We start from the raw sequence: 13,334 nt of genomic DNA on the forward strand, positions 1-13,334 counted from the left end.
GGAAATGGGGTGGGCACATCCTTTTAGAGACCTGGGAGAAGGAATGGGTTGAGGAACAGTCAGAGGGCAGACTTGGAGGGGGATAACAACTAGACTGTGAAAAATTAAATAATAATAATAATAATAATAATAACGATAATAATAATATCAGTAGTAGTAGTAGTAATAAAGAGTCACACTGAAAATGTATATACCTAATACTCAAACCCAAGTAATCTGCAGAAATAAAACCAAGATGTTATTTAAATGGCACAATATAGCAAAAAAAAAAAATAGAGTTGTCACTCAGGTCTTTAGAAAAATAAGACCTGTAGTGCAGACACTTATTTAATATCAACCCAACTGCATGTCTAAAACTAGTCACTGTTAATGATGTTTATAGATACCAATGAGAGTAGGAAGAAAATCTTGACTACTGTCTTGGCAAAGATTTCGACAGAAACAATTATCAGTCCTTTGGGTTCTTGAGAGGTCAAAGCATTACCAGATCCTACATCTCTCAGAAAACCTATTTAAACAATTCTTTGGAATCAAGGGATAAGAAATCCCAGAGAGTTTGTGAGCCACTTATTGGAGATATAGTAAAAATATTTGTTTAACAGATGCTACTTGAACTTGGTGAATTTCTACAGGGGTAAGTTAAAGAAAATTTAAGTTAGAAATGAAAGATATTCTCTCTGCATAATATTCATGATCTACTAAGAACCAAAACAGGTATTCAAAGAGGTACAGAAAATCAAGTCCAATAAAGTTATTCTATTCACTTATACATCTTATAGTGGAATAAACAAATGCTTTCTGCTTTGAGATTTTGGCTTTATTTTGAGGGCTTTTAATATAAAATATAACATTCTATAGAGAGAGAAACATATGGCTATAAATATGTATCAGTAACATGGTGCATAGGTATTATGCCAAAGAACCATCAAACTTTCCTGGCTAACACAGCTCCTTTTGGAATAAACTGTGACAATGAGAATAAGACAAAAGAAAGGAAGAAAGAAAACATCCACTCTAGAGAGACATCAACTCACAGTCTACTGAAAGCTGTGCTGTGTGTGCCCAGAGGGAAAGAAACAATGACTGCGTTAAATCTACAAACGGAGACATTTCTACACTCAACTACACCCAGGTTGGTGAAAACTACATTGTTTCTTTACAATTTTTAAACAGATTCCATTGATTTTGACAATTTATTCTCACTGAAGTATAGTGGACCCAAAAGTGTAATGATTGCTATGAAAATAAATGAGTGAAACACAATAGCATTAAATAATCTGTGGGAACTGATAAATCAGGTTTTATCAAGAATGATTGAAATCACTTTTAAAGTGCTGTGAACAGTAGTCTCACTAAATACAGTGACTCTGAAGTCTTATTTGTAACAATCTAAAAGCTTTACCCTTTCCCATTTCTATGCTGCTACTTTGAAGTTAGAAATTTAAAGAACAAATACACTGAGAATGATTAACCACATAATACTCATATAGAAGACCAATAAATAGGAGTGAAATCCTCAGGTAATGAGCCACCCTAAAAACCAAATATATTTTTATTCACTTGACAAGGGGCTTTGATGCTGACCTCTCTATCCTGAATTTGGATGTTATAGGAAAGAAATTATTTGGCTTGACTTTTTTGGCAGATGATATGGAAAGAGGTAGAAATGGGAAGAGAAAGAATAAAATACCTCCTCCTTTGTAAGACCACTGACATGCTAGTGAAAGTCACAGTTACAGGGTTGAGAGAAAATATTTCTTATAGCATCAATCAACATTTCTACCAGTTGCCTACTTTGATTGAATGTATACCAATAACAAAAAGCATATTTTTAGGTGTCCTTCCTCAGGTAGCTTCATTTACAAAGAGTAAAAAACAGGAGAATTTTACCCAACTGTGAACATGATCCTAAATGAAAAAAATAGCTCAAAATCTAGAGAAAAATTATAAAATTGCTCCTGTGAGGAGTAGGGTCACTTTGTAGCCTTTACATGTCTGCATCCAACCATACAAAGGATATGAAAGAATTCCTCCATGAGAAGCCTGAAACAAAAGCCATTGTTCTAGAATCAATTGTACTCAATGAGCTAAAAAAATAAATAAAACAAATGTTCTTTTGTTATCCAGAATAACTATGGAATTCTATCTCCATTCCTAAGTTCATGTGCATCAAATGATACAGAGGAATGGTATGTACATAACACAGGACCTTTACACTGAGCATTTACATTTAGTGTCCCATTGACTTTCATGCACACTAAGTTCATAGACCTGTAACATTCACAAACATGCACAGCTGTAATTTCAAATAAATTGAGACTCATGATATTTGTCCTACAAGAATAAAACAAAACAGTAAAAGAAAGTCCTGTTTGAGATTATCCCCTGGATTTAAATTTTTTAAAACATTAATAGTTAACAAAAGACTTTGGTTGGTTGAAGTGTTACAATAAAGTAATAGTAAGTCCATCTACGTCTCATCTTCAAAATTACCTGTATAGTGATCTTAAATGAAGAAGTAAAAATATAGATTTGTTTTCCTGTTTCAGCCATTCCAAAAGTGAGATGACAAAATAGCTTAGAGTTTAAAATATCACATGAGTATTCTCTTGTTGTCTTTCAGATGACCATATCCACAAAGCATGAACTAAATCAAGGGAAAGGATGAGCAATGTCACAGAATTCATCCTCCTGGGCTTGACCCAAGACCCAGACCTGCAGAAACTCTTATTCATTGTGTGCTTAATAATCTACTTGATCACACTGGCAGGTAACATGCTCATCTCAGTCACCATCTTCATCAGTCCAGCCTTGGCTACTCCCATGTACTTCTTTTTGTCCTACTTGTCCATCATAGATGGTTTCTACTCTTCTTCCATAGCACCCAAAATGATCTATGACTTAATCTCTGAGAAGAGCACCATATCCTTCAATGGCTGCATGACTCAACTTTTTGCTGAGCATTTTTTTGCTGCAGCTGAAATCATCTTGTTGATTGCCATGGCCTATGATCGTTATGTAGCCATCTGCAAGCCCTTGCACTACATGACCATCATGAGCCGACCTGTGTGTATATTCCTAGTGGGTGCCGCTGTAATCTTAGGATTCATCCATGGAGGAATACAGATTTTGTTTATGGCCCAGTTACCATTCTGTGGCCCAAATATTATCGATCACTTTATGTGTGATTTAATACCACTCCTGGAGTTGGCCTGCACTGACACTCACACTCTGGGGCCCCTGATCGCTGCCAACAGTGGGTCACTGTGCTTGCTCATTTTTTCTATGCTGGTTGCTTCTTATGTGGTCATCCTTCGCTCCCTGAGGAATCACAGTTCAGAAGGGCGTCGCAAAGCTCTGTCTACCTGTGCCTCTCATGTCACTGTTGTTGTCTTATTCTTTGTACCTTGTTCTTACCTGTACCTAAGGCCCATGACCTCCTTCCCCACTGACAAAGCTGTAACTGTGTTTTGCACCCTAGTGACACCTATGCTGAACCCTTTAATCTATACCCTCAGAAATGAGGAAGTCAAAAGGGTTATGAAGAAGCTCTGGGGTCAAATGAGGAAAGCTCATGATATGTAAACCTGGTGATTTGTATATTTAGAAACAATGTCTAATGCTGTTCCATGGACATTTCTTCTCCTTAAATAGTTATAATGATGATAATGATGATAGTGGTAGTGGTGGTGATGGTGGTGGTGATGATGATAGTGATGGTGATGATGATGATGATGATGGTGGTGGTGATGATGATGAATTATATCTTATCTATATTACATTTTCATTAAATAATAATTATATATTTAAATGGAGTACATTGTGACAGTCCATGCAGATATGATCAAATCATGGTAAGAAATGTTTCTATCCTGTTGAGGTTTGACTTTTTGATATGTATTGTAATAATAAGTACTGGCCCCCAAGTCCTGGTTGCTCCCAAGAATGAGAGAATCTGCATGTACCATGCCTCTTGATTTAAAACTATTGGCTAAATAAAATTGCCAACAGTCAATAGCTAAGCAGAAGAGACATAGTCAGGGTTTGGAGTTCCTGGGCATGGGGTCAAGAAGATTGAGGTGACTGAGGAGGTGAAGTGAGGAAAGATGGCATAAGGTAAGAATCTCAAAATCATGGTGATGAGGGCTGGTCATTTGTAGTTAAGATCAGCCCAGATAGAACATAGTAAGTAATAACTCACGGTTATCAATAAGAAAGTAGATTCTAATAGCATAGAGTGTAGATACTGCCCTGCTTTAGTGCTGACAAATATTTATCATAAATTAAAGGTCACTTGTGTCTTTTATCTGGGAATTGAATAATCAAAAGTGGGGTAGAGGCCCCTGATTGGGATTAAATATTTTCAGCAACAATATCCCATTTTTCCTTTGTTTCTTTTTAAAAGCTTTAAACGTTTTTCTAGTTCTTTAAAAAATACATAATAAATTGATGTTAACCATGTTTGTCCTAGTGTTCAGTACGTATTCCTCCAGTACGCCTGCATTTTGATTCCCATTCTCCAACCTCAAAATATTCTCCTCTTTCCAGTCCACCCTGATTCTATGACCACTGATCTCTCAGCTTCCATAAAATAAAGCTTCTTGGCTTTAACATTTGAGTAAGAGTGTGCAATATTTGGCTTTCGGTGCCTTGTCATTTCCCATATTTCCCTCCAGTTCCACCCAGAGTACTACAAACTATAAAATACCATTCTTTTTTTTATAGCTAAATGTTATACTGTCAGTGTACACATTGTGTTTTCTTTCTTTCAGTATTTTGAGAATTTCTTACTTGAGTGTTGTATTTTTATTATCTCCACCTCCTTCCGTCCTCCACCCAACTACTTATGGTTTTTCCTATAATGTGTATATGTGTGTGCACACTCATAAGTGTTACTCATAAGTACATGTGTTTAGTGATGACTACCATTAGGTACTAGATAATCTATTAGGAAAGTCTAATAGACTAATTCTCACTCTCTCAGGAACCATTGGTTGCCCATAGTTTTTCGTCTAGGCATGTATGCAGTTTTGAGAAACTTCCCCCATCTATATTGTCATGTCAACTGGTGTCCTCATTATGCTAATCAATATAGTTGCTAACTTTGTTCCAGAGAATTTTCTTTATACCTACGCATAAGTATGCGTCTTAGTTCCCATCAAAGAGATTTTCTTTGCAGCAGATAAAAAAACTACTACAGAGATCTACAACTAGTCAAAATGCAGAGAATAAGTGCCCACGAATGAACTGCCCAAATAGTACATCTTAAGCGCAGTCTCTAAAACTCAAGGAACACTGAAGAAGAGGGGACAGGCACATTGTGCAGGAGAGGAGACTAGGATGCCTGCTGTGACACAATGATTACTAGCCTTGGCAGGGACACCATGCCCATGAAACTTCAGCAATATAATTGCTGAAGTGTAGAGACAATTTTGGAAGTTTGGTTTCTTTAAAAACACAGAAATTTTCTAAGAATTTAGTCCCAGGTGTAGGGTTGTGGGGCTGCTTTGGGCTGCCCACAGCAGCTGACCATGATTTGCCTCATACTCTATCAGAAGTTTAGCTTTTGCAGCTACAGATAATTTCAGCAATACAAGAGGAAAGAAATTAGATTCAGGGATTTGTCCTAATTCCTCACTTTCCTCTATCCTTGTTTCTCTCCTATCTAGTGTTAGGGAGTGACATTAGGGATGGGGGTGAGAGTAAGGGTAGGATAAGTGTGGAAAAAAGAAAACCCCACAAAGTGGCAAAGACCAGCTACACTGAATCACATCACATATTCTCAATTCATTTCTTTCTACACTGGAAGAAATATCAGTTCACATTATAAGTGGACAGGACTGACATTAAGACTCAGAAGGAAAAGCAGCAGCCCACAGATTTATAGAATCTTTAGAACCCCTACAATACTCAAATTCTATACAATAATGAAAATGAATATAGTCTAAATCCCATTTAAACAATACTCATCATTATACCAAGGCATTCATACAACATAAATTTTAATATTTTTAGGAAAATACTTAGAAAAGAGACAAGAATTCACACAGTTCTGTTGCTGTAAGTGAAATAGATCAACATTACATATTTGGTACCTTTCATGCTCAGCCCTATAGGTTATATTTTAAATGAGGTTATATTTTAAGAGAAATGAAGACAAGTGTATATGAAAGTAGTGTAGAAGGTTGTACAAGTCTTCAAGAAAATGCTCACCAAATATGCTGTCTTCCTGAGTTAGATATACTCAATCTACTAAAACAGTAGAAAGCTCTTCACATAGCAAAACCACACACACACACACACACACACACACACACACACACACAAAGAGGGAGGGAGAGAGAGAGACAGAGAGAGACAGAGAGAGACAGAGAGAGACAGACAAGAGAGAGACAGAGAGAGACAGAGAGAGAGAAACAGAGAGACAGACAGAGAGAGACAGAGAGAGAGAGACAGAGAGAGATCACATACAACTTTCAGAAGTTCTTTTCTTCTTTTTATTGGATATTTTTATTTACATTTCAGTTTCCCAGTTTCACATCCATAAATCTCTATCCCATCCCCTCTCACCCTCCTTCTATGAGGGTGTTCCCCCCACACACCAACCCCTTCCTGCCTGCCCACCCTGACATTCCCCTATACTGGGATATTGAGCCTTGACAGGACCAAGGGCTGCTTCTCCAATTGATGCTCAACAAAGCTATCCTCTGCTACATATGCAGCTGGAGTCATGGGTCTATCCATGTGTACTCTTTGGGTGGTGATTTAGTCCCTGGGAGCTAAGGCTGGTTGATATTATTGTTCTTATGGGGTTGAAATCCCCTTCAGCTCCTTCAATCCATTCTCAGTTAAATGTTTAGCTCAGAGCATTCTCCTCTGTATTTGTCATGCTCTGGCAGAGCCTCTCAGAAGACAGCTATATCAGGCTCTGGTCAAGTTGCATTTCTTGGCATCAGCAATATTGTCTGGGTTTGGTGGCTGTATATGGGCTGGACCCCCAGGTGGAGAAACCTCTGGATGGCCTTTCCTTCAGTCTCTGCTCCAAACTTTGTCTCCATATTTCCTTCTGTGAATATTTTTGCTCCCCCTTCTAAAAAGGACTGAAGCATCTGCACTTTGGTCGTCCTGCTTAAAATAATTTAAGCTAGGGAGATGGTTCTCTGCGCTAAGTGCCTGCCATGAGAACCTGAGTTTGGATCCTCAGTTCCCATAAAAACTGAGCATGGCAGTCAGGTGAATAACATTCTATTTAAGCAGTAAACTCTAGGGTCAGTGAGAGAGCCTATCTCATAAAGAAAGGTGGGAAAATATAGACAAATCACTACATAAAACAAATCAAAACCAAAACACCTCCTGCGGTCATGGCTAGTGCTAGACACTGGTTGTGTGCTATGAACATTCTATTAGGAATGACAGCTCTAGCATCCATAATTGTCTGGTGATATTCCTGAAGCTTGTCCAGAGTTTGAGTTTTGAAGAATTCTTCCATCTGTTTTGTAGAAAAGTTAAGAAGTGCTATGAAAGTCTTTCTGTAAGATTTTTGAGAACTTGAGATTATTATTCTGAGTGAGATAACCCAGTCCCAAAAGGATATGCATGGTATGTACTCACTTATAAGTGGATGTTAGCCATAAAATGCAGGTGCCATCATACATTCCACAGACCCAGAGAAACTAAACAGGCAGGAAGGTGGAAGTGAGGAAGCTTGAATCTCACATAGAAGGGGGAATAAAAGAGGAGATAGAGGGAGGGAACTGGGAGGGAGAGAGAACGGGGGATATGATGTTCAGGATCAAGTGTGGGGAAGGATAAACAAGATTTCTAGATGCGATAAAAATGAATGGAAATCTGCAACTGATAGGGGTGAGCAGGTGGAAGGCATCTCCAGGACAAGATAGTAACCTGGAATACAGGAGGCACCCAAGAATTAGAGGGGATGATCCTAGCTGTGACTCACTACATTGGGGAAATGGAACCAGAAGAGGCCACCTCCTGTAGCCAGGTAGGAACCTCAGTGGGGCAATAGAGACACTAACCCACCTACAATACTTTCTAACCAAATTTTATCCTGTCTATAATTAATGCGAGCATGAGGGAGGGAACAGAAACTGAGGGAATGGCCAACCAACAACTGGCCCAACTAGAGTCCCATCCCAGGAGCAAGTACCAATGCCTAATACTATTAATGATACTGTGTTGTGCTTGCAGATAGGAGCATGCTGTCCTCTGAGAGGTTTCACTCAGCAGCTGACTCTGAGAGAAATAGATACCCACAGCAAAAGTGTGGGTTGAGCTTGGGGACTCTTATGGAAAAATAGGAGGAAGGAATTGCAAGCCCCAAAGGGGATAGGAACTCCACAGAAGACCAACAGAATCAACTAACCTGGACTCTTAGAGTTCTCAGAGTCTGAACCACCAACCAAGGAACGTGCATGGGCTGGACTTAACCTCATCACACATATGTAGCAGATGTATAGCTTGGTCTTCATATGGGTCTTGAACAACTGGAAAGAGGCTATTCCAAAAACTGTTGCCTGTACATGAGATATGTTCTAGCTGGGCTGCTTTGTGTGACCTCAGTGGGAGAAAAAGCATCTAGCCTCACAGAGACTTGAAGTGCCAGGATGGGAGGATACCCAGGGATGACCCTACACACTCAAAGGAGGAGAGGAAAGGGAATGGGGGAAGAATTGCACAGGGTGGGGAGTGACCAGGAAGCGGGGCAGTGAGCGGAATGTAAAGTGAATAAATAAAATAAATTAAAAATAAATTTAAAAAAGGATTTTGAGAGAATCAATAAATGAGAACATCTAAGTCAGAGATTTTCTTTCATGATGACCTGCTTCAGTTACAAAAAAGTGGAATTTAAGTGAATGCTCCATCATAAATGAGTTAAAGTCATTACTCTAAGTCAAATAGGGCATATATAAAGAAGGCCTATATATGGTGCTCAGTGGAAAAATTCTTTTGTTATTTGTTATTTTATTTATTTACATTTCAAATGCTATTCCCCTTCCCAGTTTCCCCTCCAAAAACCTGTTCTCCCATCCCACTTCCCCCCTGCTTCTATGAGGGTGCTCCCCCACCCACTCACCTACCCACTCCCACCTCACCACCCTAGCATTCCCCTACACTGACTGGGGCATCAAACCTCCACAGGACCAAGGGCCTCCCTCCCCACAGAAGCCAGTTAAGGTGATGTTCTGCTACATATGCAGCTGGAGTCATGGGTCTCTCCATGTGTACTCTCTGGTTGGTGTTTTAGTTCCTGGGAGCTCTGGGGAAGGAAGGAGGGGTCTGGCTAGTAGATATTGTTGTTCTTCCAATTAAGTTGCAAACCCCTTTCCATCCTTCATTCCTCCATTGAGGTTCCCATACTCAGTCCAGTGGTTGGCTGTGAGCATCCACTTGTGTATTGGTTAGGTTGTGGTAAAGCCTCTCAGGGGATAACTACACCAAGCTCCTGTCAACAGGTACCTACTGGAATCAGCAATAGTGTCTGGGTTTGATGGCTGCAAATGGGGTGGATCCCCAGGTGTGGCAGTGTCTGGATGGCCTTTCCTTCAGTCACTGTACCTCTCTTTGTCCCCACATTTCCTTTAGACAGGAGCAACACTGTATTAATATTTTTGAGGTGGGTAGATACAATTCTTGCCTAGCATGCACATGAATTGGAAATCAATCTACAATCTAACTGCATTTCTAAAACTAGCCACTGCTAATGATGTTTGTAGGAGTAAGCAAAGAGCCTTGGCAAAGGTTTCAAAAGAGATGATTACCAATCCTCTGGGTATTTGCAAAGCTAAAACATGACCAGACCTTCCAGATGGTGCAAATCTATTTAAATATTTCTCTAGTATGAAGAAGAAAAAGAAGAATCCAAACAAAGGGTTAGTGTGTCAATGCCTGAAGCATGGCATGAATCAATGTGATGAAGATTTGTCTAAGAGAAACTATTCTTCATGTTTGTAGGTTTCTAAGAAGAAGAAGTTAAAGAGGAACTTGAGTTGAATAGAAATTCTATTTCTACATTGTTCACAGACTCTTAGGAAGCAAAAAAAAATGTCCAAAAGGATAAGGGGGAAAATCTAACCAGTTTGATTTTATCTCTTAGACATGCTGTAGTTGAATATGCTAATGTTTGCTGATTTGAGCAATTTGGCTTTATTCTCTGTGTCATTATCTATTAATATGGTGTGAGTGTGTGTGTGTGAGTGTGTGTGTGTGTGTGTGTGTGTGTGTGTGTGTGTGTGTGTGTGTACCCATCAATTATAGGAAATTAATAAGTAGGAATTAAATCTTAGAAATATAAATGTTCCTAATTGGAATATTTTATTTTGGGAATTAAATGCTGACAATGGAACCAAAAATAAAAAATAAAAATGCCTAAATTATAGAATTGTCTAGAAAATTAATAATTTCAGTGTTAGCTTATAGAGTCGGCTGAACACTATGCTGGGTGTACTCAGAGGGGAAGAAACACTAACTCACTAAATCGAGAGAGGAATCCACCGCCAACTGCAGCCTGGTAGGTGAAAACTAGATCTCTTCTTACCAAATTTAAGCAGAATGATTGGATCCAGTCACTATATTCTGCTGAAGTAGAATTTGCAATTATATACTTGAAATAAAGGTTTATATTTTCTGTGAAAATTAATTTGGACACAAAAGCGTGAAAATACCCATATAAAATACCATTAGGAGTGGTACTTAATGAGATGGTGCAGAGAATGACTGAAACAACTTCTGAAATACCATGATTTACTTCTACATCTTACTAAGTACCTTAATTCTAGATGTTTGTTTGTAATGATTGAAAGTTTGTCCCCATCTCATGGTTTCAACACTGTTGATTTGAGGTTAGGATTTGGGAGTTAAGTTTACTGAGAATGATTAACTGCATCACCCCCTTCTACAGAAGTGAAAAGCAAAGTGGAGACATTCTGGGACTGTGCCCAGTTAGAGACCTACTGCTTCTTTGCAAATCGCTTCTCGCTCTTAGTGGGGATGCAATTTATGGGAATATTTTTAAACTGGAGTAGGCTGGCAGAATTTTTGGTATGACTTTGGGTAGATATTAGGGAAAGGAATAAAGAAAAAAGTATAAAATACCCACATCTCACTCGTGACCATTCTAATTCATATTTAGCAAGCCTACATCTAGTTCATTTTAAAGAATATATTGTACTGTCCTTAATATTTCTTCACCTTCATAATGAAACTCTTTGTTCATCTTATTTTGAGGGAATTTATTGTTAAAAGGAAAAGTGGGGCATCTTAGGTAACATGATCATTTATGTCTTATCAACAAGAAATTTGAGGTAACAACATATCTAGTTTAATTCTAGTTGTAAAATGTGATTAGAGAGAAGAAATTTGCCCAAGTCTAAGAATAATTTTTCTCATGATAAAAGTTCAATTGTAAGAAAAATTTATTCCTGAAATACTAGGGTGTTTTATGGAGATATTGTACCACTTACACATATACATCCAGATATAGAGAAAAGAAACATGAAAGAAGTGGCCATGGAGAACCAGGGATAAAATATGGCTTTCTGAAAGCATGCTCAGTAAGGATATGGTTATTTGGCATTAATAAAGAAGACAATTTCCATCCATAGCACATCTCTGTCCCTAGGAGCAGATAAATTCATATAATGGAGAATTATAGCACAAAGTTTAAATGCTTTAAGTTTAACAATACTTGCCTTTTTAGTGCATAATATCCACTTATTCATTCAATGCTGAACTTTTATCAAAATTGTCTATGTAAATACACAAACAGAACTTCAAACTTATTGATATTGATGACATCTACCCTCAAAAAACACAATGAAATGTCACGCCTGGTTAGATGACAATTTGGAAGTCATCTATCTTACCCATTATAATGACATTTTGATTTCTTATAGTATTTATAAGGTTCTGTCATTATTCCATGAAAATCCATTTAAAAAATGCAATATATCCAATGTGATATAACTGCATGGAATGTGATACTGTCTGCAGAAGTGCAGCTACATTGACCTTAGGTACCAGAAGCAATAAGATGATAAAGTATTTCACTATTTCATTTTAAATATAATCACTGAGACACCCTATGGTTTCTTTTCAGATGACCATATGCACAGAGCCTATACTAAATTGATGCAAAAAAAATGAGCAATGTCACAGAATTCATCCTCCTGGGCTTGACTCAAGACCCAGGCCTGCAGAAACTCTTATTCATTGTGTGCTTAATAATCTACTTGATCACACTGGCAGGTAACATGCTCATCTCAGTCACCATCTTCATCAGTCCAGCCCTGGCTACTCCCATGTACTTCTTTTTGTCCTACTTGTCCATCATAGATGGTTTCTACTCTTCTTCCATAGCACCCAAAATGATCTATGACTTAATCTCTGAGAAGAGCACCATATCCTTCAATGGCTGCATGACACAGCTTTTTGCTGAGCATTTTTTTGCTGCAGCTGAAATCATATTGCTGATTTCCATGGCCTATGATCGTTATGTAGCCATCTGCAAGCCCTTGCACTACATGACTATCATGAACCGACATGTATGTATCTTCTTGGTGGTAGCAGCTGGAATTGTGGGGTTTGTTCATGGAATGATACAGACTATATTTATAGCCCAATTACCCTTCTGCGGGCCCAATACCATTAATCACTTTATATGTGATTTAATACCACTTCTGGAGTTGGCCTGCACTGACACTCATACTCTAGGGCCCCTGATCGCTGCCAACAGTGGGTCAATGTGTTTACTCATTTTCTCTATGCTGGTTGCTTCCTATGTGGTTATTCTTCATTCCCTGAAGAATCACAGTTCAGAAGGGCGTCGCAAAGCTCTGTCTACCTGTGCCTCTCATGTCACTGTTGTTGTCTTGTTCTTTGTCCCTTGCTCATACTTGTATGTGAGACCAATGATCTCCTTCCACATTGACAAAGTTGTGAGTGTGTTTTACACACTGGTGACACCTCTGTTGAACCCTTTAATCTATACCCTCAGAAATGAGGAGGTCAAAAATGTTATGAAGAAGCTCCTGGGTCAAATAAGGTCAAATATTTGTTAAAGAAAACCAGTTATTTTTATAGTAAAGAGGAATACATGGTGATATTTCATATAGATTTTTTCTTTTTTTTTTTTTTTTTTTTTTGTTCTTGTTTTTCGGAGCTGGGGACTGAACCCAGGGCCTTGCGCTTCCTAGGTAAGCGCTCTACCACTGAGCTAAATCCCCAACCCCTAGATTTTTTCTTTAAGTGATCCAAATTGATATATTCAATTACACTTTGCATCATAATTAGCACATGGATGATTTGTACTAATGCAG

The 13,334-nt window shown here is 38.3% G+C and overlaps 2 protein-coding genes across 2 annotated transcripts; both read left to right on the plus strand.

Annotated features, from left to right (window-relative positions):
* Positions 1-557: 557 nt before the first annotated feature.
* On the plus strand, positions 558-4,557 carry Olr726 (olfactory receptor 726). The gene is given in 2 exon segments (NM_001395144.1): positions 558-634; positions 2,624-4,557. A coding segment is annotated over 1 exon segment (921 nt). The 5' UTR covers positions 558-634; positions 2,624-2,664; the 3' UTR covers positions 3,586-4,557.
* A 7,590-nt stretch (positions 4,558-12,147) lies between these two features.
* Positions 12,148-13,076, plus strand: Or4c127 (olfactory receptor family 4 subfamily C member 127). The gene is given in 2 exon segments (NM_001000619.1): positions 12,148-12,157; positions 12,160-13,076. Coding segments are annotated over 2 exon segments (927 nt in total).
* Positions 13,077-13,334: the final 258 nt, after the last annotated feature.

The sequence above is a fragment of the Rattus norvegicus genome, chromosome 3, assembly GCF_021556685.1.
Source record: "Rattus norvegicus strain SHRSP/BbbUtx chromosome 3, alternate assembly SHRSP_T2T, whole genome shotgun sequence".
NCBI classification, from domain to species: Eukaryota; Metazoa; Chordata; class Mammalia; order Rodentia; family Muridae; genus Rattus; species Rattus norvegicus.